This window comes from Brachypodium distachyon, chromosome 1 (assembly GCF_000005505.3).
Source record: "Brachypodium distachyon strain Bd21 chromosome 1, Brachypodium_distachyon_v3.0, whole genome shotgun sequence".
Lineage (NCBI taxonomy): Eukaryota > Viridiplantae > Streptophyta > Magnoliopsida > Poales > Poaceae > Brachypodium > Brachypodium distachyon.
In genome coordinates this window covers 11,699,256-11,726,285 of record NC_016131.3, presented here as the reverse complement: position 1 = coordinate 11,726,285, position 27,030 = coordinate 11,699,256, and the positions used below count along the sequence as shown (strand labels likewise).

General features: G+C 48.2%; 3 protein-coding genes and 1 long non-coding RNA gene across 6 annotated transcripts; 2 read left to right on the top strand and 2 right to left on the bottom strand.

Annotated features, from left to right (window-relative positions):
• The first annotated feature begins 10,210 nt into the window (after positions 1-10,210).
• Positions 10,211-13,803, top strand: LOC100832416 (probable acylpyruvase FAHD2, mitochondrial). The gene is made up of 7 exons (XM_003562242.4): positions 10,211-10,439; positions 10,552-10,726; positions 11,934-11,986; positions 12,526-12,588; positions 12,988-13,038; positions 13,127-13,244; positions 13,339-13,803. The coding sequence occupies exons 1-7, from the start codon at positions 10,329-10,331 to the stop codon at positions 13,455-13,457; spliced, it is 690 nt and encodes a 229-aa protein (XP_003562290.1). The 5' UTR covers positions 10,211-10,328; the 3' UTR covers positions 13,458-13,803.
• A 1,921-nt stretch (positions 13,804-15,724) lies between these two features.
• On the bottom strand, positions 15,725-17,681 carry LOC100832110 (LOB domain-containing protein 37). Its single transcript, XM_003562241.4, has 2 exons — positions 17,256-17,681; positions 15,725-16,463 (listed from the first exon to the last, which is right to left on the bottom strand). The coding sequence occupies exons 1-2, from the start codon at positions 17,437-17,439 to the stop codon at positions 15,937-15,939; spliced, it is 711 nt and encodes a 236-aa protein (XP_003562289.1). The 5' UTR covers positions 17,440-17,681; the 3' UTR covers positions 15,725-15,936.
• Positions 17,682-18,667: 986 nt separating this feature from the next.
• LOC112269805 lies at positions 18,668-20,114 on the top strand. The gene is made up of 2 exons (XR_002961943.1): positions 18,668-19,448; positions 19,541-20,114. It is a non-coding gene; the product is annotated as an uncharacterized LOC112269805 (long non-coding RNA).
• LOC100831812 (BTB/POZ domain-containing protein NPY4) lies at positions 20,005-25,302 on the bottom strand. Of its 3 annotated transcripts, XM_024457014.1 has the most exons (6): positions 25,114-25,301; positions 24,206-24,684; positions 23,805-23,939; positions 22,335-22,404; positions 20,940-22,127; positions 20,005-20,850 (listed from the first exon to the last, which is right to left on the bottom strand). In XM_024457014.1, the coding sequence occupies exons 5-6, from the start codon at positions 21,987-21,989 to the stop codon at positions 20,266-20,268; spliced, it is 1,635 nt and encodes a 544-aa protein (XP_024312782.1). In that variant the 5' UTR covers positions 21,990-22,127; positions 22,335-22,404; positions 23,805-23,939; positions 24,206-24,684; positions 25,114-25,301; the 3' UTR covers positions 20,005-20,265. The 3 variants fall into 3 exon arrangements, with proteins under 3 accessions (XP_024312782.1, XP_010232704.1, XP_014753084.1); XM_010234402.3 differs by lacking the exon at positions 23,805-23,939 and having other exon boundaries at positions 25,114-25,302; XM_014897598.2 differs by lacking the exons at positions 23,805-23,939; positions 25,114-25,301 and adding an exon at positions 24,913-25,051.
• Positions 25,303-27,030: the final 1,728 nt, after the last annotated feature.

The following is a 27,030-nucleotide window of genomic DNA, read 5'->3' as shown; positions in this document are numbered from 1 at the left end:
GAGGGGGGAAAACACGCGAATGAACAAGGCAAAACCAAAGCTCAGGGGTGAAACACTTATCTTTATTCACGGTTAACCAGCGGTTTACACACGGGGGCTGCCCGGTTACACTAGTTCGAGAGGTATGCATCGGAGGCATCACCTGAGGGTCGGGCTCCGCCGTTTCACGGGTAGAACTTGCGCAAGTGCTCAATATTCTAGCTATTGGGCACCGGCAAGCCGTCTTCGGTTTCCAGGCGGACAGCCCCTGGCCTGGTCACCTGCACTACCCGGAAGGGGCCCTCCCATTCCGGAGTCAACTTGTTCCCGACCTTCGTTCCTTGTATCCGGCGCAGGACAAGGTCTCCGTTCTCGAGCCCCCGGGGACGGACTCGTCTGTCGTGATAACGACGGAGTCCCTGCTGGTAGCGTGCGGCTCGCACAGCAGCCCGGCATCAAAGCTCTTCGATGAAGTTTAGCTCGTCGACCCTTTGCTCGTGTTGGCTGGTGTCGCCGTACGCGCGTACTCGGGGAGATCCATGCTTGAGCTCGAGGGGCAGCACCGCTTCTGTCCCGTAGACAAGGGCGAAAGGAGTTTCGCCCGTTGCCCGACTAGGTGTGGTCCGGACGGACCACAACACGGGCTGGAGTTTTTCGATCCAGTGCTTCCCGTGGCCTTTGAGCTTATCAAAGGTTCTCGTCTTGAGCCCCCGCAAAACCTCTGCGTTGGCTCGCTCCGCCTGTTCGTTGCTCCTTGGGTGAGCGACGGACGCGAAGCGCAGCTTAGTGCCCATGTCTTCGCAGTAGGCTTGAAATGCCGCGCTCGTGAATTGCGTGCCGTTGTCGGTGATGATGCTGTTAGGAACACCAAACCGGCACACAATGCCCTTGAAGAACTTGATGGCCGCCTGGGCGATCACCTTGCGCACTGGTTCCACCTCCACCCATTTGGAGAACTTGTCGATGGCCACAAACAAATATTCATAACCGCCAACCGCCCTTGGTAGCTTGCCGACGATGTCCAGTCCCCAGACCGCGAACGGCCATGAGGACGGGATGACATGCAGGGCCTGGGCTGGTTAGTTGCTCTTTTTTGAGTGGAACTGGCACGCTTCGCACGTCCTCACCAGCCGCTCTGCGTCAGCCAGGGCCGCGGGCCAGTAGAAGCCATGCCGACAAACCTTGCCGGCTAGAGCCCGGGAGGCCACATGGTGTGAACATGTGCCTCGATGTATGTCCTCCAACAGTGCACACCCTTCTTCCTGCGGCACGCAGATGAGTTTGACACCATTCGCACGCCTGCGGTAGATGTTACCATCTATCACAGTGTACATTTTGGCTTGCCGCGCTACACGCTCCGCGGCGACGTCATCCTCCGGGAGAGCCTCCCCTTTCAAATAGCGGGCGATTTCTTCCGCCAAGGGAGAAATCTCCCTGCCAACGCATGCCGTCGTATCAGCGGCATGGACCCCTGCTGCTGCAGGGGTTCCTTCGGGTGCCGGGGGGCGTCCCCGGCAGCCGGCTGGGGGCGACTGAAGGAGCCAGTTGCTTCTGACAGAAGACCCCCGCCGGAGGCTTCCGGCGCTCTGCTGCCATCTTGGCCAGCTCGTCAGCAGCAAAGTTGTCCTTCCGCTTGACGTGCTCGTAGCGCAAACCCTTGAACTTTCATTCCAGCTTGCGGACCTCTTCCACGTACGGCGCCATTTGAGGGCAATCGTAGTCCTTGTTCACCTGTTTGATCACAAGCTGGGAATCGCCGCGAACAACCAGGCGCTTAATGTCGAAGGCGACCGCTGCCCGCAACCCGGCAAGCAGGCCCTCGTACTCCGTCGTGTTGTTGGTGGAGTTAGCGAAGCCGAGTTGAACGGGGAACCGCAACTGGTCCCCTGTTGGTGACTCGATGACGACCCCGGCCCCCGCTCCCTGGAGACTGAACGCACCGTCGAAGTAGAGGACCCAGTGGCCCTCGTCCAACTTGCCGGGAAGGTCGGTCTCCGACTCACTTTCTTCTATGCCCGTGGACGTCCACTCCGCGACGAAGTTCGCCAGGGCCTTGCTTTTGATGCTTTTGGAGTTGGTGAAGTGGAGGTCAAACTCCGACATCTCCATGCTCCATTCGGCCACCCTCCTGGTGGCTTCACGGTTGGTGAGGGACCGCTCGAGGCAGAACCCGGACACCACCGTGACGTGGTGCGCCTGGAAGCAGTGGCACAGCTTGAGGGACGCAAGGAGAATCCCCAGAAGTAGCTTATGTACTTGCGGGTACCTTGTCCGCACGTCGCGCAGCACCGTACTAACAAAGTACACCAGGCGCTGGACCAACCGCTTCCGCGGCGCTGAGGTCGCCGGCTCGGGGGTGGTCCCCGGGTTTGAGGCGGTTGCCAGAGGCCGCTCAGCCCCCTGCCCCGCAGCCCCAGTCCTCGGGACATCTTCCTCCCTCTCGGCAACCAACACCGAGCTGACCACCTGGTCAGTCGCCGTTAAGTAGAGTAGCAACGGCTCGCCCAACTTGGGGGCGACGAGGATGGGCCGTGACCTCAGGTATCGCTTGAGTTCCTGGAGTGCCGCCTCGGCCTCGGGAGTCCAGTCGACTGGACCCTTCTTCTTCATTACCCGGAAGAAAGGCAAGGCACGCTCGCCCAGCCTGGAGATGAAACGTCCCAGTGCGGCAACGCAGCCGTTGAGGCGCTGGACATCTTTCACCTAGCGGGGGGCCTCCATCTTCTCGATGGCTTCTATTTTGGTCGGGTTGGCCTGTATCCCCCGGTGTGAAACCAAGAAACCCAGGAGCTGCCCGGAGTTGACACCGAAGGTGCACTTATCAGGGTTCAGCTTGAGCTTGATCCTGCGGAGGTTGTCAAATGTCTCCCGCAGGTCATCAATCAGCGAGTCCCTACGCTTCAATTTGATGACGATGTCATCCATGTAGGCCTCCGCGTTGCGGCCTAGCTGAGGCCCCAAACATTCGCGCAGGGCGCGCTGGAATGTGGAGCCTGCGTTCTTCAACCCGAAAGCCGCCGGATCTTCTGCTTGACAGGGTGCGCATCCGGGCGCACCGCGAGCCGATGCTCAATCACCTCCCTGGGGACTCCAGGAAGGTCCAACGGTTTCCAGGCGAACACGTCGGCGTTTTCCCGGAGGAAGGTGACGAGGGCGCTTTCCTATTCGGCGGTCAGGTTCGCACCGACGGTAACGGTGCGCTCCTTGTCGCCGGCTTGGAGGGGCAGCTTCTTCACTTTGGCGGCCTCCTCCCGAAGCCCCTGCCCCTTGCCGGGGCGCGAGCTCGAGCCTGCGCCTCCCCCGGCTAGCCCTTGCAGGGTGGCGCGGGCCTTCTTCACCGTCGGGGCGTCACCCGGCAAGGCGTCGTCCTCGACGACACCCTCATCGCCAGCGCCAGCTGCAGCAACGGCCCGGACGACCTCGCCAACGCACCAAGCTGCGTCTTTGAGATCACACCTGATGGAGAGGACTCCATAGACGGACGGCATCTTCATCACGCCATAGGCGCAATGCGTAGCCGCCATAAACTTGATCAGCGCCGGCCGACCAAGGATCTCGTTGTAGGGCAACGGGGTATGCGCCACGTCGAACACTATGTGCTCGGTCCTGAACGCTTCCCGGGACCCGAAGGTGACCGGCAGCGTGATGCGTCCCAGCGGGCGCACGATCCCGGGGTTCACCCCCCGGAACGGTTCGGTGGCCTTCAGCTGCTCCATCGGCAGCTGGAGCTTTTCCACCAGCCTGGCGGACAGGAGGTTAAGCCCCGCTCCGTTGTCCACCAACACCTTGGTCACCGTCATATTGCTAATGATCGGTGAGACGACGAAGGATATTACCCCGGAACCCAACTGTCGCGCTGGGTGATCGTTGGCGCTGAAGGTGATCAGCACGTGCGACCACCTCAGCGGCTGTTGCGGCTCCGCATCCGGCAATAGCGCGCACACGGCGTAGGTGAGGCGCTTCACCGTGGCATGGGATGGGAGAGCGTAAGCTCCCCCATGGATGCAGGCAACGCCACGAGACTCCTGGAAGCCTGGTTCGTCGCCGCCGGTATAGTCGGACTCGCGCTGCTCCTCGGCGCTCGCCCTGTCACGCCCCAGAGGAGGGCGTTCCCGTGCAGCGAGGGGCTGGCTGCGCCCCCCTTGGGGTTCAACCCTGCCGGCACCACCGCCGGTCGGCCTCGGACCCGCTCTGGGGTCGTTCGGGAAATCTCGGGAGAGATGCCCGATGTCGCCACAATTGTAGCAGGCGCCGGCGGCGCGGCGCTCCTCGTGGCGTTGCTCCCGCCGCTGCTTGATCCCTTGCAGGACGCGGCAACTCTGCGCATCGTGGTTGGAGTTGTTCTGAATAGGGCAGCGGGGCGCGTCGCCCTGCTTCCTGCCAGACTCTCCACTCGGTGAGCCCTTCTTCGTGGGCCTCGCAGCAGGAACCCCCGAGTCCGCAGCGAGGACTTGCTTCCCGCTGCGCTTACGGGAACCCTTCTTCTGCGAGCCCTCACCAGGGCTCACGGCAGCCTGGGCTGCCAGCTCGGGCGCTAGGCGCCCCTCCTCGGCCATGGCGCACTTCTCCACTCCCGCGCCCCCTACCTGGCGCGCCAGATGTCATCGCTCGGTACTCCGACACCGGGGGCGTGCAGCCACGTCCCCCTTTTAGGTTCGGTAGGGGCGTCTGGGGCGAAGACCCGGTTATCGTCGGCACGGCCGATGAGACCCTACGGGGCCGGTGAGACAAAGTGCTAAGGGTGCGCGCTAGTACTAGAACAAATGCACACCCGTTTTTTACCCAGGTTCGGGCCACCCGGGGGTGTAAAACCCTATGTCCTGCCGGTCTGAACTGATATTCATTGCGGATCAAGTGTTTACAAGTTTGCCGGGGCAGTTCTCGGGCTTCCTCTCAATGTCTAAGTACTCCTTACTACTCTCTGTTGGCTGTCTACCGGAACCAACTGACCAACTCACTAACTTACCAATTGCCTAACCCGCCAACCATCTAACCCCCTTGACCGTTGGCATGGGTCCTCCTTTTATACACAAGGGGATGCCACATGCGCCACGGTGCATGGGCTACAAGTGTTCAACGGGGAGGCATGCAACTCCCCCCGGTGAGCTGGTGGCGTGCATGGGTGCCACCTCCGCTGCTAGGGGCCTAAGACCCTAGGGTAGGATTAGACAACCATTGTTCCTTGGATCGTACGGGTAACTACCCGTCGGTCGGCTCGTATACTGAGCCGCGCGCCTTACTCCTTGCCTTGGTGGGACCATGCGTCCCGCGCTCGCCACGCGCCCGCGGCGCTGTCCACCGGACCCCACGCGCGAGGCGGGGGCACGCACCCGGGAACCTCCAGTCCCCGCAAGTCGACCCTGGGAAGCACCCGGGAACCTCCTCCCGGGAAGCAGCTTCCCGGGAGGTGCCCAAGCGGGAATATTCCCCGAAGCCCCGCTAGCCCCTTTCGGGCTGGTAGCTTGTCGGGAAGCTCGTCGGCGCTCCCCGGGATGAGACCTTCCCAGGAACCCGGGGGAGAGGCCCACACGTCGCGCAGCGGTGGTACCCCAGGTGCCACTGGTGTGACACCTTCTCGATCCCCGTGCCGCCGCGAACCTCGGACGCCACTGCAGCGAAGCCTTAGAGCGCCGGAGGACCCTCGACATCGACGACCGAGGCCGTCGTCGTCGGAACCACGACGCGCCCACCGCTGGAGACCACGCCGGACCTCGACGCCTGCACCGTTCGACTTCCCGTGAAGCTGCGAACCTCATCCACCTCTTCTTCGACCTTCCCGAGCCTTCCTTCTTCAATTCCGTTCATCTCTAGAGAGATTTGGGTATGAACATGTCATCTTCCCTCTGCATCGAATGTTTTTTGGGTAGCCATGTTTAGGCATCGATTTCTATCAAACCACTGATCATTATGTGCTCTAGGTTTCACCATTTTGTAGAGTGTATGTTTATCTATAATTGTTCTGTAGATAGTAGCCGTAGATGGTTCATCTTGAGAACTGCATCGTCGTTGCAAAACTGAATTCTTAGCAGCCTCTCTGCCGTATCTCTGCCGCGGCAGGAAGTTGTAGCACCATTCTTACCGAGTGGCCTAATTCGCAGTAGTTCTTCTTGTTGTCCGTAGCATCATTTGAGTTGAGTCTTCCTGTAGTTCGAACCTTAGGTACTCGCCTACACAGTAGTTACCTAGTTGGACCATTTCAAATTTATCTTCACTAGTAGCACGACAGTAGAAGTTCGCATCCTGTACTGTTCTGTTTAGAGTAGCCACATTCATCTGTTCATAGCTACTGCCTCATATCCCCTTAGTTCGTAAAACCAGTTACATTTGGAAGAGTAGACTATATTCTTGGATTCGTATGTTTAGTTCTCTGTCATTGGAATAGTTTAGCACCAGTAGCTTTTCAGTAGAAGTTAGTATCCTATATCTGTCAGAATCTGACTAGCCACCTTTGCAAGCCAGTAACTTTTGATCTGTTTATCCAATTGACCTGAAACCTGTTGCGTTAGTTAGTACAATCTTAGTAGTGTACTGTAGCAAACGTTGCATGCCATGTTCTGTACTTTAGCACCTTTTACCTGTTAAGCTTAGTTGCAACCTGTTAACAGTAGCAGATTATTGATTTTCAGACTTGGCCACTCTAGGGTTGGCTGTAGGTTTTAGAACATTGTTTGTTGGTACTATAGTATTATTTGTATGAAGTTGAGGTTCTGTTTTTGATTGCTTGTGATACATTCTTTTATTCGAAATTCTTTTGGAGTTATATTTGGATTTGGATATATGTTTGGAACTATGCATTTATTGTTGCTTCGTTCTTCGCGTTAGATTATTCGGACTGTGATTGCGACGAGTGCCAGGGAGTTGACGACCGCAACAACTTTTCTGATCCAGGCAAGTTACACTTATTGATCATGTAGTACCTATATTTTTGCTTATGCTATTTTGTTTACAATGTCATAGGGACGCATGTTAGATTTATTTCTTTATGAAGTATTTATCAAATGCGTTTTCAACATGTTTAGTTATTCCTAGTAGATTGCTTATAGGATTTATTGCCATGCCACCAAATACCATAGGTTATGTATTTACATTTTCCAAAATATGCTATACTATTATAACGGGCCGGGACCCAAACTATATTGAAAAGTATTAAGTGCTCTTTATGAGCGAGTATGTTTTTGGAAAAATGTTTTCGAAATAAAACCAAAATGTTTAATCTGGATGGAGTGGTATGATAGAGGCCAGTTGGCTGTCGGCAAGTGTTGTAACCCCGTAACGGGTACACGCTCAGGAGAAGGTGGGGACCGCCGTCCAGAAATCCAAGAGTTCAAACCTTCTCATGTACCCAAAGGCTTGTTGTGTGACCACTTGCTGTTATGGGCTCTGGCTTGGTCGATTAACTAGCGGGAAACCCTTACCTGGGTATCGCCATCCGGAGAGGGGTCAATGTGCTCATATGGGGCGGGCGGTGCCAGAATTAGGTATCAGGGGGCTTCTAGTGAAAGACTTCGTCACAATCTTTACCTGTTGCGCACGCTTGTCGTCAGGCAACACTTTGGACTGATTGTGTCAAGTGGGTAAAGTGTACAAACCTCTCGAGAGTGTCAATCTAATCGATTAGCCATGCCCCTGGTTATGGGCGACCTTGAGTCATTAAGTCAGGAGAAGTGGAGATCTTCAAGTTTTGTTTTCAAAAACCTCAAAACTGTTTTGACTCGATGGAAGATTCCACAGGATGAGTCAGGTAAAAGGGATGTTATGTGAGTGTCAGTTGACCCAGAGTGCATAGCTAGGTCGTGGAGTGAACATCCACAGAATGACCATACTATTGATCAAACCCTGTTTTATCAAAACTCCAGGATTAGAGATTTTTAAAGGAAAGTACTATGAGTAATTCAAAACCCCAAAAGCAGCATTTTGCAAAAAACAACCCTAGTAGCCAAACTAGGAAATCCTTCATCATTTCCATGCATTCCTCCTAACCACACAGGTGTGACTTGCAAGTACATTCAATGTACTGACCTGCACCTATCATGTGCAGAGAGTGACGCTTAAGAAGAAGACGCAGGGGCGCTAGTCTACACTCAACTTGCCTGTGGCGTTGATGTGACTCCCTCTTTATCAGTTTGTTTTATTTGGACTTCCGCTTGGCTTGTATTAAGTACTCTGGATTTGTATTTCGAACCGATGTAATAGACATATGTATGATATTTCATCAATGAAACTATGTGTGCTAGCATTTGATCCAGGGACTAGCACAGATTACACAGAGGTCCGGATCCTTACGGGTCTGGGTCGCCTCAGGTAAGGACGGTGGCCCGCCTTCGGCTCGTTCTAGTGCTTGTTGGCATCGCTAGGTGGTCCAAGTAAGGGTGGAGCTAGCACGTAAAACTACTGGTGTCATCTTTGGTGGACGGATGTCATTTATTACAATTTAATAAGACACTTTGCTAATTTACAAAGGGATTACACCAGGCCATCGGTGTCAGCTGACACCAGTACAATAGCTCCGCCCCTGTTCCAAAAACCTACTTGTAATTTTTATTACTTTTAGACTTCTTTGTACTGCTACTGATGATTATTAATAAATTGGTGGGCCTTTCGCAAAAAAAAATATTAAGGCCGTGACAGTCGTGGTTCAATGATATTTATATTAAAAAGATAGCAACTTACATCATCCGTTCCATAATTCTTGTCGAAATATTACATGTATTTATACGCTTTTTAGGAATACAGACATTCATTTTTGGACAAATTTGAGACAAGAATTGTGGAACGGAGGTAGTACTGACCAATTAAATTAAATGTATCTCAAAGAAAAAAAATACGGAATAGCCAATACATGCTTACATAGACACGGTGACACAGCAACAAACTCTTCAACAAGATCGATTTGTTCGCGTGAACATCCACGCAATTGCTCCCCAAAAGGAAAACGAATTCAAAAATTTCAAAATGAAATAATGCAATATGAAAGTAGATCGAAAACCACATCCATTGGTCAATGCAACAAACAAGGCAAAATAGGCCGGGCAACCGAATCGTCGCGCGCTGTGGATGCATTCAGAATAAGCATTTTTTGCCCTCAGAATCCGACTCCAAGAAGCAACCTTCCCGCGAGACGGAAGCCACCGGCGAGCAGCCCACGGCCTTCGAAAAGCATCCTGCCGCCGTAGTAATCGGCGCCCGATTCCGGCGCCGGCGCGAGCCCCGGGGACGCCGCCGGTGGCATCGGCATCGCCGTGTGCGTGTCGAGGAGACGGCGCGCGTCGGCGACGGCCATCCAGCCGGTGAGGAGCAGGGCCAGGAGGCAGGTGGTGGCCAGACTCCTCGAGGACGGGACAGAAGCAGCAGCCATTTCGATTATTCCCTTCTGTCGTGTACGTGCAGGAGTTTTGCTTTGCGTGCCTGTAAATATAGTGTCGTGAACTCGTGATGCTCTGAGCCTAGCTCTGATCTTGATGAGCTACCCCATAAGCTGCAGTCTATTTATATAGCCCGATCGAGTCGTAGTGATCGTATACCACGCCCCTCGTACGTGTGGTGTCGTCGTCATACATGTCGGTGCATGAATGTATGGTGTACATGCATCCCAGTAGTCAAAGTCAACTGTATTTTGTTTGGTCTTTTTGCCAGCTCCGGCTTCCGATTCGCAGGCAGCTCCCGTCCTCTGTTGCACGTTTGGTTGACTAACACATACATGCACCGCATGTACACCGAGATCATGTGCAACGTGCACCTCCACTAAGTTTATACGAACGTCCTGTTAATTCCTGGATACGTAGCACCCAGTACGATCAACTCTGTGAGCCACAATTGTCCGATATTTCGAAGCAGCGCATGCATGCTTATAGTTTTTTTTTTCAGGGAAAAAATAGGAAAAAATAATCATTGTTCCAAGTTTCAACTATGCATGCTTATAGTTGGAACTTGGAACAATGGTTATTTTGAACGAGACAGAAGTTTTGCGTTTTCCATGAAAAAAGGAAAAATACATGTTAATTGTACTATTCAATTTTTCGTTGTTTTTTTTAGCATAATCAAAAAAAAAATTTGAGGGGATTTAGCATAATCAATTTTGTAGTGCTAGCTTACACTGCTACAGATTGGGCCAATATGTGCCTTTAGTCCTCTGTCGCAAAGAAAGGTAATGGCCCAGTAGCTCTGTAGTCTGGGCCTTAAAGCCTTGTCATATCTATCAGTCCAAACAGCCGCCTGGCAGGTCTATAGCTCGCTGGGAAAAACAGAAAACCTTTCGTCCTCTGTTTGCTCTTTCCGGTCACCACTCACCCACCGCACCACCTGCACCTGCACGCCCACTCAACTACGGAGTCGCAGCTCTCCCGCCGGCCATGGCGGCGGCGGCGGCGGCGCAGAGGCTCCTCGCTGCTAGCACGAAGATCGTCGGAGCTGGGCGCAACTACGTAGCCCACGCCAAGGATCTCGCCAACCCTGTCCTCAAGGTCCATGCCCCTACGACCCCCTCCGATCCCAAGAGGGCAAGACACTTGGCACCCTTCTTCGTACGCGGTCTCTGATTCGGTGCCGGCCGCGGCCCTATTCCTCTGATTGCAGGAACCGGTGCTGTTCCTGAAGCCGACGTCGTCATTCCTCCACGCGGGCCCGAACGCCGGCGCCATTGAGGTGCCCGAGCCGCTCGAGTCGCTGCACCACGAGGTCGAGCTCGCCGTCGTCATCTCCCGGCGCGCGCGCGACGTCCCCGAGGCCTCCGCCATGGATTTCGTCGGAGGTAATTAAGAGCCAGAGTTCTGAGATCAGTGAGATTTTTTCCCTGCGCTTACTGGTACTGCTCTTAAGAATTTTATTGCAACAAGTAATCTGAAGAATTGTGCGACACGAGAGATTTGCGTTCGTGTCCGTGGAGGTAAACTAGTGCAATTGCAAAGTTTTTTACTCATTGTCCTGCAAAACCTACTAGGATATAAAAACAAACCGGGAGAACTTTGATTCAGCAATTGCAAATGATTTGGGCATTAGTTTTACAAAATAAGAGCAATGTATGTTTGTTAAAAAAATTCCTGCAAAACCTACTAGGATATAGAAACAAACCGTGAGAATTTTGATTCGGCAAGATGTGGGCATCAGTTTGACAAAATAAGAGCAATATCTGTTAGCAATTCCGATTAGGTATTAATCTTTTGATATTTAACAAGCCTCCAGGAAAAAAAATGCAAATAGGGATTCTACAATAAACAAGTTCTTGGTTATCATTATTGTTCAATCTTAAATGCCTGTTGTGCTGAACTAAATGACATTTTATTGTCTTGTTGTTGGGTGTTGGATGTGTTCTCTTCTCAACAATATCTAAAATATGTGATTTGCTACGAATGAAACAAATTAGACTAACTAACATGCAGTGTAATATGTTTCTTTGATAAAACTAATTAGACAACCCATCAGAGAGAGATACTGGTGAATGGTGATCCAAGCTTAGCCTATCTGACATGCGCATAATTCACTATTTTATATTAGTGGCACGTGTGGGTAATTTTATTCCAACTTTAATAGCAAAATAGACTACCATCTCAGCCTTTTTCAACAGATCTAATGGCTCCGATTAAGAGGGGAGGAGGTCAACGGACTGCCGCCACCTATTGACATCTTTATAGGAGACTCGTTGTGGCGAATGGCCTGAATTCACATCTATTTGGAATATGTGTTTTTTATTAGAGTGGAACTTCAGTGAAAAGCTTTCAATGTTTGACTATCTGTGTTGATGAGCGTTTAGTATTTAGCTATTTCTGGTCTTGTTTGGCAGGTTTCCCTATTTCTTCTAGTACTCCCAAGGAAAACAACTTCTTTTGGGGTTATTATATGTGTGTTCTGTTAACGTTGCAGGCATCAACTAGATGAGTCAATGTGAAGCCTTTCATTTTTTTTTCCAGCTGGGACATAATAAACTTTATTCTAACTGCTTACATCGTCTCATTTCCCAGGTTATGCGCTTGCTTTGGACATGTCATCAGATGATCTCCAATCCACTGCTAAGGTTTGCATTAGCAGTTGTAGATTTCTTTGGTCTTGTTCAGTTGTTCTAGATCTTGACCTGTTCTTTATTGTTGCTACATGCCATACGCCATTAATGGTGATTGTTTAAACTCAAAAATGTGGATAGGACATTCAACTTCCAAAACTAAAATTAGCAAAAAAAACTGTCATTGTGCTCTCAGAAGTTTCTCCTAGACTCCTAGTTACCAGGTCGAATAGTAGTTGAAAAATATGGATATGAACATTTGACCAGCGTAAAGAAATTCACCAACAAACATGATGTTGTATCGATCCTAAAATGTTTCATCGTTTCTACAATCACGTGAATATACCAAACCAGGTACTTCTTGTTTTGGCACATTGTTACTTCCTACAATTTCTTATCTGATAAGTATGGCATACTGATTTTGGTACTAGCTTTGTGCGAAACTTGTAGTAACTACTGATCAGCATGACCTTATAAGTAAAAGCACAGTTCTGTAATGTAAAATATTTTTCTTCTAGAACTTTCTGGTACTTATAACCAATGAAAATTTGTAGCGTGCAGGTCTTCCTTGGACTTTGGGTAAAGTACAGGACACCTTTACTCCAATTAGTGCAGTGGTAAGCCATGATTTCTCTTACGCTGAGATCGGATCATTTTTTGTTTGATCTGTAAATATTTGTTTCTTGATATCTACTTCATTTTCATTCTCGATGAAAATGCATGGAATTTGAAAAGTCAGGAATATGGAAATAAGTTGGGGGATGAAAAAATATAGGTAGTGGTAACGAATTGTTTCCTCCGTTTGTTGTGGGCTTATGGCTTTCATGCTGACCTTTGAATGTTGACTGTGTCATCCCTGTTAAGATATAGCAACCAACCATCTAGCCTAAAAGACCGATCTGATAAGAGGAGATATCATATACTTAACAATTCCTATGCCTGAACATGTTATATTTAATTCCATTGTCATGATCAACGATTTTCACTACCATCGATGACGGTTTCTCTGTAAATAGGTTCCGAAATCAGCTGTCCCTGATCCCTATGATCTAGAACTCTGGCTGAAGGTAATTTATGCAAATATATACCGAGTCTTATTTGTTGCAGCCTGAATTAATGGCATACCACTAACAAGCATTGAGGAACAATATCCAGGTAGATGATGAACTTAGGCAGAAGGGACTCACAAGTGATATGATATTCAAGATTCCTTCCCTAATCAGTTATATCAGTTCCTTCATGACATTAATGGAGGGCGATGTGATATTAACCGGTATTGTTTTATTTTCTGTTGTTGCCACTTGCCACACAGCTGTTTTAGTGCATTGGGAGGTAAGTTTGTGCTTCATTCATGCAATCCTCTGCAGGTACTCCTCCTGATGGTGTAGGTCCCGTCCGAGTGGGACAGAAGATCAAAGCTGGTATAACTGACCTCATTGATGTAGAGTTTGATGTTCAGAGGCGCAAAAGACCATTTTCTAACTGATGCAGTAAGCAAGAAGCTATGGCCACGACATTGTCTTTGTTCTGTATCAGTCATGTTGTGCTGCCTGATTTGATCTTTATGCAAGAAAATAAGCTGTTAAGGTTGGATGCCAATTAGTTTGATGCAGTTAGAAGAATGGTCTCATATTACTGTCTTCATGAAATCGTACTATATTTTGGCATACTAATTGTTGTCGCACCCTAGTAAGGAAAATGGGTTCCATAATAGGATTGATAGGTTATGTAGACATAGTCTTCCGGTGTGACAAAGGCCTTGAAAGCATAAAAAGTACTGTTGCGTCTGTTCTTGTTAACCGGTATTGTTTTTATTTTCTGTTGTTGCCACTTGCCACACAGCTGTTTTAGTGCATTGGGAGGTAAGTATTTGGTAGTAAGGCCATGATATCTTTTACAAAAAAAAGGCCATGCCGTCGTATGCAATAAAAATTTGTTTAGGTACCTTAGTATAACTGTTGTGTTTGTCGTGACAAGATCTTTGAAACTGATCTTTGAAACTAGATCCGTATTGATATGTTTAGCTGTATCTTTTTTTATATTATATTTTGTAGAGAAAAGTATATTTTCGTCTCCAATTGGCACTTAAGTATAAAATTGATAATCTTGGCCCTTCGTCCTGCTTGAAGCATTATTGCCGCCAATCAGGTCGGTTTTGCCCGTGACTTGGCCACGTAGGCTGCCTTCGTCCTGAATGTTGGCTCGCCGGCCTTGGCCGATATGCGAGATGAAGCAGTTTGAAAGTTGTGCCAAAGGGTTGGTTTATGTGTGTCGTGGATGCATAGTTTTTGGCTAGCTTTTCTTACTATAAACTGGTCGGTTATTTTTCTACTTATAATGATGAAAAGTGCACGAAAGAAAAAACGTGTTCTAATTTCTAAATATGTCATTGGAAGGGAAGAACCGTCAAATGGCATCACCATAGATGCACGCTTGCACTTGACGGCAAGATGGCGGCGTTGGCTTGGGCTCTCGGCGAGGATTCGTGCAGGGAGCGGCGCCGTGGACGGGCGGCCGTCGGTCTTGAGCCTGCGCTCGGATCTGACGGTGGCAGCACCTCGGTGAGCTGCTGCTGCTGCCTCACGGGGAGCTCGAGGTGGTGGGTCGACGTGGACTCTGGTCCTGGTGGAGCCCCGGCTGCTAATCTACGGTGGTGACGGTGTGCCGTAGATCTGGGACGGCGGCGCGGCAGGGTCGTGACAGGGGACCCGGCGGCCGTTCAGGGCGCCAGGCCTGACTTGCATCGTGGCTGGGGTGCCGCAGTGGTTGCTGGGCGTGGTGGTGGTGATGACAAATGCAATTTTTGCGTGGCGTGCTGGGTCTTGTGCCCTGGTCGGCAGCAGCCTACTTGGTTGTTCCTTTTGGTGGATGGGCTGTGCTAGGCGAAAGACTTGCTCCGATGTGCTCAGAGCCGACGGCGGCGGCGCTCTTTGGCGTCGGATCCCTCCTTGGAGGCGTCGTCGTAGATTTCTTCCCTTCCAAAAGCGGGTTTTTGGCTTTCCGGGTGAAAACCCAAGCTCCGGTTTGTCCGAAGCGGGCGATGGCGGCGGTTACGTCGCTTCCTCCTTGCAGGCCAAGATCGTTGACATGTATGAGCTTCAGGATGCTATGTGGTTTTGCTTGGTCGTCGTGGATGGCGGACGTCGGGGCAGCAGCCTCGGGTTTGGTTACAGTGTATGTCGGGGCGGCGGCCCCGGAAACCGTTGCTTCTGTAGCTCTATGGTGTGGGGCTGCGGTTTGCCACGGCGAGGGTGTGGATCTTGTGCTGTTGGGTCAGTGAGATTGTCGGCCCGGTCAATGCGATCTCCTTGGGAATTGGTTGTCTTGGATGTCGGGGTGGCGGCCCCGGGTTTGGTGCGACGGCCGAGGTCTGCGAGCGGTTGCTTTTGCACGGCTAGGGCTACGGAGAGCCCCTCTTGTGCGGCATTGCAGCTCCTGTGCGAGCGGTGGATGTCAAGACGGCGGCCCTGGAAGGGGGTGAAGGTGGTTTGCGCGGGGCGCTTTTGGGCGGTTGGATGCCGGGGCAGCAGCCCCAAAGATGTGTTTGTTGTACTACCGTTACTGTTCTTGTGTTATGTGGATGACGGGACAGTTTTATGTTGTGGGTGTGTCGGGCTTTGGACCTAGTTGAGCTATGCAGGTTGATCCTTTCTTGCATGGTTTTCGGCCTAATTTTTCTCATAAACCGGACCAATCTATTCATCTTAAATGAATTGCGGGATCTTTGTGTCACTCACTGCGATCACCACCATATTTTGCTCTACAAAACCAACTTGTCAATTGATTCACCGAAACCGAACATTTAGCACGGATTAATTACTTCAAAACCAGGTTAAACGTCCCAAAGAGCCTCATTAACTTCACGCAGCTAATTAACCTCCACCCCCAGATGACCCTTAAACCCTGCCTCTGGAGACGTCGTGTACAATTACACCTTACACAATCGGCGCCCCTACACAATCAGATCAGTTGAAGAGGTTGAGCAGCGCCGGCGCCCCAGCCTCGGCGTCGCCGCTGGCTTCGTCGCACGTCGTCGTCGAGTACTCGTCCGACGCGCCGCCGCCTGCACCCTGCTGCCGCCTCCCGCCGCCCATCGGCGACACGGGCGTCAGGCACAGGTCCAGCTCGCAGGCCTGCATCAGCGCCCGCGGCGGCTTCATCTGCTGTGCTCCGCCAAAGCTGGGCTTGATCCGCTTCCTGGAGGGCTTGGAGGAGGATGAGTTCTCGGGCGAGGATGAAGCGTGGTGGAGGAGCGAGGAGGAGCTGCCGGTGTTGTTGTTGTTGTTGTTGGCGCAGCCGTAGAGGCCGGCCATGTCGCGGTCGGTAAATGCGGCCGGCACCGCGGAGAGCGCGCTCAGGGAGTCGCCGCGCAGGACGGCGTCGGCGGCCGCCTGGCAGAGGTCCCAGTTGCCCGTCCACATGAGCCCGATGCCGCCGCTCACCGGGTTGATCGTCCGCCCACACGCCTCGTACAGCAGCGACCGGAACAACGCTGCAGATATTATAACCCATCGTAAACACGTTAGTTATTTAGTTTCAACTTTCAAGATGGACTAGTAATTAAGATTGGGTTAATAATCTATAGAAGTTTCTAGAGAATAATAGCCCAAATTAAATGATCTTCGAATACTAGGCACAGTGGGAATGCATGGGGGCAAGCACGAATATGGGTTACTTGTTCAACATCGGAGGGGCCAAACTAAAGATATTAATTGACCTCTGTAACAAAGGTCGGAAGGCAGTTGTCGTCATGATTAATTAGCATATCTCTTAGTACTAATTAAGTTTAGTTAAACAAAAGGGTGTGTTTGGCAAGGTGCAATTGGGCATGGGCGGAAGATTCCTCTCTCTCTGTTGTTTGTCCCATGGGTGCGTCGGAAGGCCGCGTACCGTCCAAAAGAATATTTGAAAATACTCCCGTTTGTAGTGGCCGACGTGGAACGGTCAGGTCTCGTGTCATCAGGCCGGTAACATTGTTCGTCTAGACGAAACCAATGTTAGCAAATTTTTAACCTTTCGTACAGGTGGCGCCCTGACGCTTGTACTCCGTAGTATATTACTACTGGCCAGTGGCCACCTTGGTAAAGCTAGCTAGCACAAGATAAGATAACTGCTGACGATCACTGTACTGTGATCAACAAAGCTAGGCCGGCCGTCCCTTGCAGAGCTTGAAGAGCTGCCTTGCGTTTTTGACATTCTAATAAAATCTGTAACTGACAGCTTACCTGCCACGCGTGAAGGAATGGAATTGCGGATGCTTAATTAAAGTAAGATATGTATGCACCTGGGCGGTGGTGCAGCGGGACGGCGGCGAGGGAGGCGACGAGGCCGGCGCGGCCGAAGAACTTGGCGACGAAGACGGTGGCGTTGGCCTGCGGCTGCGCGCCGTCGATCCACTCGATGCTCGGCCGCAGCACGCACGCGTCGCTGCACCCCTTTCGCAGCACCCGGCACCCGTTGCAGCTCATCTCGGTCGATTTCAACCCAAAACGCCCGGCCAGCCGGCTCAATCGATCCCTATGATGTGTGTAGGTGCTGGGGACGGAGATTGGCAGTAGTACGTGCTGGGGCTGGAGGTCGTCGGTGGATATGCGGCAGAGAGGGGGCTGGCTAGCTAGCTGGAGAGCTGGAGCGGGCGAGGCGCTTATATGCAGGCAGAGGTACGGGAGGGGTGATGCAGCGATGATGTGTCCGGGCGGGGGCAGTGGGGACTCCCAAGTGGCTGGGGATGGGGGCCGCAGGAGTATTTGGTTGGTACTGGGGTTCCAATGACATGGGCGGTTGGCGCTTCCGTGTTGCCGCAATAGCCTCTGTTCCGCAACAGTCTCGCTTCCCCGGGATCCTCTACGCGCGCACACAACAGTGCCTTTTACTTGCTGTCTTGCTTCTTGATCGATGCCTGCTTGCCATCTTCGTTCCCTTGTTCTTGTCTCTGTCTCGCAGTTAAGATCTGGAGTAAATTGTCTAACCTCTTTTCATAAGCTCGGGCTTTTGGTTCAAATGGTTAGCACGTGCAGTTCAATATGGTATCAGAGCAGGAGCTCTTAAGTTCGACTTCTGACCAACGCAGTATTTTAAACAAATATTTGCGGCTCCCCAAAATAAACGTCAAAATAGCCAAAGAAGATTAATTGTCTAGCCTCTTTTCATCAGTTCGGACTTTTGGTTCAGATGACTAGCGCATGCAGTTCAATATGGAGTCTGGTGGCCTCCTGCGGTATCAGTAATTAATTGCGGTACTCTGCTAATTGAGCTTGAGAAACCCTTTGTTTACACTCCACCATTGCTGTCTTGAATACCAGTGGAGTTGGTTATTACTTTATTGCAAAACAACTAAAAATAAATGGCAGGGAAATAGTTTTGATTATGAACTCATTGCTGCAATTTTCCATGTGATTGGTAGATCTTGTGTTCTCCCCCCTCTTTAACATTAACATGTTAGCAGCATGTGTTCTCCGTCCACTTTTACTTATCGTTGCATTTAAGGAACGAATAAAACGTGTGTAACAGATAGAGAACGAGCGTTGATGCATATGTTATGCGTCGATCACATGCATGAATGGGATGGAGGCTTCCACTGAAACACATGTCTCAGCGGAGGCAGAGAGAATCCTAGCAGCAGCGGAGTTCAATGCGGGTTCTTGATTAATTTAAGCCAAGGAAGAAGGGTTGTGTGTGGATAGGAACAAGCTAGAGACTACAGGGGGGAGGCAAAGCAGAAAGAGAGGGTCGAGCGAAAGCTACGGCCGGGGGCGGGTGGCCGTCGTGAACTCGTTTTGTTTGGCCCTGTCCTTTGGTTGCCGCCAAGGGCCGAGGTCGCTCCGGCATCCAAGGCGTCTTTTCTTGGTCCTCCAACATCCCCGGCAAAACCAACCCCGGCTCCAGCGAGTATGCCTGGCCCTTCGACCTGATTCATTCGTACATTCTTCTCACGTATCTGGCCAAGGTACAACTAGCTAGATATACAAAGAGATGGAGCTTTTCCTTTCGGCCGGGCTATTTCTTCTGTGATACTGGTACAAGTGGAGGATTTTGTTAATTCAGATGCCTTTATAGCTGGTTTGGAGTAGTGGGCCTGTCCTGCCTGTGCGTGGTGTGGTTCTTGTTGGTGGTGGTCAAGCAAATGCGGCGTGACGTGCGCCGTCGGGCAATGGAAAATGGGATTTATATATGGGAGGTTTCCAGGCCCGTCAGGTAGGCGATGATACATCGATCAATCACATCCCCGCCTGACTGCGCCGCAGAGGCGTGTCCGTGGCAAATGGACCACGCGAGCCGCACAAGAACTGGATTCGGTTTGACCACAGTACGTGTCGTGGGCAGACTTGGGACTTGATATTCCTTTTTCTCGAGGGGGGCTCGTGACTTCGTGGGCTCTGCATTCATTTCCGGCCTGGCACAAGGCAAGGCCCAGCTGGGTCACAGCGTCGACGAATTGTATGCTCGGACGAGTAATTGAGCCCGTGCAAATTTCATGGTACCAGTGTTAATTCTTCGTTTCCTGAATTTTTATTCACCAAATTGTACAGTAGATATGAGCATAAATTTGCATTCACATGTGATGTGCAGGTCATACAAAGGTGTACATTTAGTCTACCTTGGATATGTACATTTGTTTGGGCGTGGTATTTCTCAGTTGCGTGATTTTTAAAAAAAATGTCTTAAATCGAAGTTGATGAATTAGAACCGTTGGATTAAGATCTGAGGGTCATCCTTACTCTTCCACGTCAACTGCTCTCTAACAAATCAGTCAACTTTTCAATAGCAAAACCGTATTTGTTTTTTTTTCAAAGAAAATTGTTGCTTTTGTATTTTACTGAACTTTAAATTTATTGTATCTGTCTTTGAATAATTCCTTCATCCTGTGGGTGAATCATGTAAAAAGAGGGGTAGGTGATGTGAATGGTTAGATTTGTATCTTCAGGTTAAGAAAAGTAACCAACTTACAAAAATTCAAGTGCTATCCATCTGCTCCTGCTAGTGTACCTGAGATATGAAACATTTTGACATGAGTGATCAAGCTCTGATCTTCCTTTTTACTGCACCTCCAGAAGAGGCTTCCTTTATATATATTGCAACCAAAACAATTACAGGTTTATCTCATGAAACGTGTTCCTCAACACCAATGACTGAGCCTCTACGGGCTACGGAAATAACTACTAGCACAAGTGCTACAAAAAACATCATTGGCGATCGGACAAGTCAGTAAGTAGTATTCCACATTCTAGGATAACTACTCTCATGTGTAAAGGAAAATCAAAGCAAGAACAAAAAGAAACTGTTAACACCGGCCACTAGGGCATTGAACGCCTCATGTTCCGTGACGGTGTCGATTTCAACTCCTCTGGATTGGCTGAACCGGGGCTCTCCGATGTGTCTGAGCTGCTGTTCTCGCCAACGTTTGTCTTCCCGGACCAGAGCTTGCTTAGTATCTTCTTTGGCATCAACATTGCCTTCGCCTTACCAGCGGTGCTCTTGTCTTCGCCATTCTTGTTGATGTCGCTGCTGAGACTGCTATCACTGCCACCGCAGTTGTTGGCAAGCCTCATCGACCTGAAAGAGTTGATGTCACTCGATGTTGGGATTCCACTACCTTCCTCATCGGTTGTCGTTGTGGCAGCTGACCTGGAGCTGCCATAGGAGTTGCCATTCTCTCTGGGAAGAAGTGACTGAACAGCAGATGAAAGCTCAGCTGCAGAGCCGCCCCTTGCAGAAGCAGCCGATGCTCGGACTTGCTCAAAGAAGAGAACTTGCACAACCACACGCAGGGGAAGGCGCTCATTCTGGACAGCATGCATGCACGCATCTTGGGACAGCTTCTTGCAGTCCATCAATCCGCATAATCTCTTTTTTTCACTCTTTGATAGGCTGGGGTGCTCCTGTAAATGTGGAATGGGCTGTAAGTTTCAAACTTTAACAAATGGAAATGCTAAGTGGAAATAGCAAGACATGCATAAGTGAATATTACCTTAAGATACAAGTCAATGGCATGATATAGTTCGTCATGCATTTGCCGGGATGAGGCAGAGACCATTTCAGCAAGTGCAATGAACTTTGAAAGAGGTAAACTAGGGTCCTTAGCAATCTCACCAAGATACTCATCGATCAGCTTTGCAACTGCCAGCATTGACATGCTAGAAACAGAAGCAAAGTTCTTAACCTCCATGATTTCTTCATCATCATCTTGAAAAGTCATCTTACCATTCTCCCTATGATATGACATGAACTCCTCTACTATTACCATGATCAGATCGACGTTATACACAGTGTTTTCACCGCTAGTTGCTGGCATAAGAAGCTCTGCAACTGAAGCACCATCCAGTTGCATGCCTATTCTCTTGACCAAGTTATCGCGATAAGATTCCCCAGATCCCAGCAAGCATGCAGCCCTTAGTAGCTTAAGAAGAAAACCACATGACACTGAACCTTTCTCAGTAGGCAGCAGAAATACAATGCTTTCAAGAGCTGCACGACGTTTTGCACAATCAATTCCATTGCTCACAGCATCTTCTAGTGAACCAAGAAGCCATCGGAATGCATAGGCTCTCAATGCTTCTCCAAATACTATAGCAGGTGTTCTTCCCTTTGCCTTGATTGTTAGGATCACACGCTTGTACAAATCTATCTCGAGTTCACATAGGTCCTCAACCCACCAGTCCTTGGGCACGATCTGTTGCATCCTGACTCCATTCCAATGAGAACCGACACCATTCTCAGATAGAAGTTTTTTTCTGTTGTAGGTGTATGACCACTCAACCTCCGACGAATCAATTGATGCCTTCGACGCAATAGAGTCGATACAGTGGTTTATTACCTTCGAATTCTCAGTCCATGGCTGTAACGACTTTGTACTTTGTAGAACTACAATTGAGTCCTTCCAGGCGTGAAATACGCTCGATGTCAAGAACACATCAATTTTGTAGATAAGATTTCCTTTGTCAATGGTCTCAAACATTTCTAGGTATTCGGCTGCGCAACGAGCAGAGAGAACATTATATGCATTGAGTGTTACAATCATGCCATAGCAGAATTTAGCACAAATTTCAAATGCTGAAGGTCCACCAGGAATGTCAGATATATCCACTTCGTCGTTGTTTTCCTCATTACTTGAAGCTACTAATCTTTGCAAGCGTGAACTCTTTGACAGAAGAGGGAACTGCCAATGATGTGCACAACTTAATTAGTTAAGTAACATAGAGCAAAGCTGCATTAGAAAATAATGAGCCGCCGAGCAAATAAACAATACTCATACACCATAAAGCATATGTATAAACTGTAAGCACTTCCAAGATTCTTTTTAATTTTTTTGGCAAGGCATTTCCAGTGTTGAAAATCTAATGTGTACAGACAATGAAGTTGATACCTTGTGAAGATAAAACTTGACATCTCCTATGGAGATAATGATGTCTGTTACCAGCTCCGTTGCAACAAACCTGATAGCATGTTAGCACAATATTAGCATCATAATTTAGTAAAATAAAGGCAAAACACAATAAAGAAGTGAGCAAGATGTGAAAACACACAAATCAATTTTCTAGCTAAAACGGGTGCAATATCTGAAAAGGTGGTCAGCTTTACTTAACTCCCCCCACCCCCAGTAATAAACAAATTCCAGGCCACATTATCGATATATGACCATTTGTACAATTTTTTTTCATGACCTCCATCCCTCTTCTGATGTGTGCACATGTCATAACTGGAATATGCAACTAGCAAATTTCCTGGGGTTGAACCATACAAGGGTATTCGGATGATAGCAGATTTAATGAACAGTATGCCACCATGACATGAAGACACATGTACATCCTTGCAAGAGAATAGCAAAGGTGACAGTATGTGGAGATATTGGATGGTGAAGTTTATCACACACTGTGTTGAGGTGGCACAGTTCATAGAAGTGGGCCCAAAATAATGGTTGATTAAGATGTTCAACTTCACAAAATATTTGTTATAGATCACAAAGATGGCAAGGTAAAATCACATTATCCAAAAGAAAAGAGAGCTGAAATGAAAATTAAAACAAAATCCTCACCCACCGAATCAGCTAAAAGTGAGACAGCGAGTGACACACCATGTACCTAAGTAAAGTACCACAAGCAAAAGCAATGCTAGAAAAGGGTGCGGAAAGCAACTTCACATCAAGTAGTACTGTGTGTATGACAAGTATAACTAATTAAACTGATAACTGGTGATGTATCAATCATTAAATAACCAATTGGACGTAGCAAGGCAAGAAGAACTTAAAGATTTAATCTACATGATGGACCACAATGACAACAACCAATTCACTCATATAAAAACGAACACTAAACAAATTGGGAAAGGCATTCCTATCATTAAATTTGCACATGCCCTCAAAGTACAGAGGAAACTTAAGAACATATGCTGCTAGCAAGAATCAAGGACAAATTAACCTATAAAGATCGTCAGTTGGATAGTTAGCCATCTGGATGTCATGATACGATGCACTGCTTGGCATGCTAGGCAACCAATTTTGTAACGATTGTTATAATGAGAAAGAATTCTAACTCCTGCCGAATATGCATATGTTTTAAAATTAGTTGGTACACATGATACAGATAAAAAAGTAGAGGCTATTACATAGCTATGTACTTGTGCAGTTTTGAGATGATCAAACTAATCAACCATATGTTTATAACAATGAATAAATTGAAAATCTTTGTTGGCAATTTATTGTCCAAAAATAAAACATTTGATAATGCAAGCTTGTAATAGTATACTTCGGAATGATTAGACGTCTTATACAGACTCCTAAACTCATACTAGCAACTAAAAAAAGAGAGAAATGGCACCAATGTTATATGTCCACTACCTTTTCTCCCGATTTAAGAACTGGAGCCCAGGAAATTACAGAACAAGACCCCCTTCCCCACCACAGACCAAATTAATTGCTGATCTTATATGAATAGTAACCGGTATGATTGCCCCCTTTAGCAACTTCATTGATCTGGAATTTATTTCAAGAAACAATCAAAAGAAGGTGCCCTCAAACTTGGCAAAATTGCTTGAAGCCCAATTTCTATCGAGTGAAATAGATCTCACAATTCCAACCACAAAATTTAGACTAATTTCTGAACTTCCATTTTGTGCGGAAAGCCAGGTAGTAAACTGGAGTAAAAAACCAACAAGAGCAATATCCAACACAAGCACCCTAAGTAATAATGTCTATAAAATCTGAGAAAACCTCTGAGCAAGAACAGAAACTTAACTGACCTGATATTGCTGCCCTCTGTCTGAAAGACATCCGCCTTGGACCCAAGCTTCATATGCTTCATTGTGCCACAACTAAAAATAACCTGCAAAATTTCTCTCTCTTTTCTGTTCTATCTGGCCCCTCTGCTTCCCCTTCGTGGTCACCGGTCACCACCAAATAGGAGCCAGGAAGAAACACCTCAACAAACCCACAACACTTGACTCATCAAGAAAGTACCAAACCGGTAGCCACTGGCATGTGAAAGGACATGGCCAACAACTAGCGATAAAGATCCACGCCGAACTGTCCCCCTTGCACCGTGCCAGAGGCCCAGAGCCCCACCAAATCAGGTCAAGAACACAAGCAGACCACCCTCTAGATCAGTAAACTAGTCGGCAGTTGCATCAAGATCTGGGTCCGGGAAAGCACAGTGCCAACAGGACAAGACCAAGAACTCCTCCTCCAAGCTGGATCACACACGCAGAGGAAGGGGCAGAACCTGCAAAGCACAAGGGCAGCATCTTGAGGTGAGGGGACAGTGGGAATAATCGGTGATGCAATGTTGGGAGACCATGGGAACAAGCACCAGTGAGGGGAGGAATCTTATCTTGGTTAAAATCGCAAGCAAGCAACATGAATGGCAAGACAGGTTACAAGATGATAATTTTTTAAGGATCTAGCACATGCAGGCAGTCAAACTGTGATTATAGAATTGCAATCCAGAGACCTCATGGATTTCTTTTCCTCTTGGTTGGCACTACGGGCGGAGGACCCAGTAGGGAAAGGTAGGGCGGCCGCCCTACCTTGATTTTTGCCTCAGTTACGAATTGGGGAAGATTATGAAACCGGGAGCTAAAGGGCGGAATCCGTCCGTGGGGTGATGAGAGGAGAAACGGTCGGGAGCGAGAGAATCGAAGGGGAGATCAACCTGCGGTGGAGGCGCTCGCGCGAGGAGGAAGACGAGCTAGGGGGCTCGGGCGCTCGGCAGCGGGATGGGTAGCGGCGCTCGCGCGAGGAGGAAGGCGATCCACGGAGCGAGGAGGCTGGGTCGCTCGGCAACGAGACGGGGCAGAGCCGCAGAGGGAGGGAGGAGTGTATAGCTGGCCAACTGCCGAGGGCGAGAGTGCCGAGGAAAATGAAAATAAATAAATTAGAGTCCATCTGAAAAAAGAAAACTTAGTCTTACGATCGAGTAAAATACGCGACTAATATTTACTGCTCCCTCAGTTCAACAAAAAATGTCTCAAACTTGTCAAAATTTAGATATATCTAAACATAAATTAGGGTATAAATGCATTCAAATTTAATCAAATTTGAGACATCCTTTGTTGGATGGAGGGAGTATTAACAGTTTAGTCAAAAAACTTACAAAACACCCAAATAAAATCTTAAACTGGACGAGTGATATTATTTAAGAATATATTGATGAAAGGACAAACTCATATTAGATGTCGCAATTGTTGCAACAAATTGTTGGCTATTTGGATTAATTTGAAGACAATAAACGTGGTTATATGTACATTTGTTTGGACCTTTAGGATTTGTACATGTGTCTCTGTATAAAATAAATCTATAAATTTTTAACTAAATTAACTCTGAATTATTAGAGGCGGCGATGACGATGATTTACCAAGTTATAAATTAGGAAAGGGTCCAAGAAGGGAGTCATAGGAGGCAGCGATGACGGGTCAATTGTCGTCTACTTCGGTGGCCAGTCTTCGACGGCGATGACGGATCCCGCATGAGACGGTGCGCGTAGTGTTCCAACGTGCCTTCATGCAATCGACCAGTCTTCGGGAGATGCAACTTATCGCTCTCTTAGTTATTTTGGCTATCTATTGTTGATGTCCATGTACGGTTACCCACTGCTGTCTAGACTGTCTTTCTTTACATGTATTTCTTTCTTATTGAAAGTTGGTATGGAAATCATCTTACTATTTTTTTAGAATAACATGTATCTTTATTCAGAATTCATAATCGTTACAGTTACAATGTTTTGGATCAAATTACAAAGTAACTCCTATTATAACTAGAAATTATAATGAAATATCTTGAAGACATTTTCTCCATGATATCAATCTTTGCAACACGAAATTATGCCCATGCTTCAATAAAGAAAAAAGCGCCTAGAGTCGTCCATCCAAAGAGATGGGAAGACATGAGCGTTGAATGTACTTGGGCCGGAGATGATCCACTAAAGGTACAGGTCATTGAACCACAAGATATTCACTAAAACACGAAAAAACTCCAAAGCCACACAAGACCACATGACAAAATCAGCATGACACACTAGCATAAACTCATGAAATCCATATGAACGGATCCGCGAGGACACAAACTCAAAATCCGCAAGATCTTACTTAATGACAATAGATATGATAATCATGCTCAATGGTGTATTTTTCTCTTAGTGAGTTCTGATTGTGACAGATCATGTTTCAGATCGTGTAGTTCTTGCTGATAGGATAGCATATCTCTCGCAATATCAAAAAGGGCCTATTATGCCAAATATCTACATGATATTATTAGGTCTGGAAATATGGAGATATTTTTGGAAGCTTATTTTTATACACTTATAAAGATTTGAGTCGTTGGTCATCTTTTCACTCCACTGAAGAACTGTTGGCAAATCATATTAATTGAAAAATATTTAAATATTCTATATCTTAAATATTTATATCACGATCTATCGATTATGTTTGATTTAACATATAATATGAGATAATTAATATTGAACACAAACACTTAAGCAATTTATGTAATGTATAATCACTAAAACAACTCGTGAAACACATAATTTTAATTTGTACTAACTCATTAGATAGTAGATAATATATCAGCACAA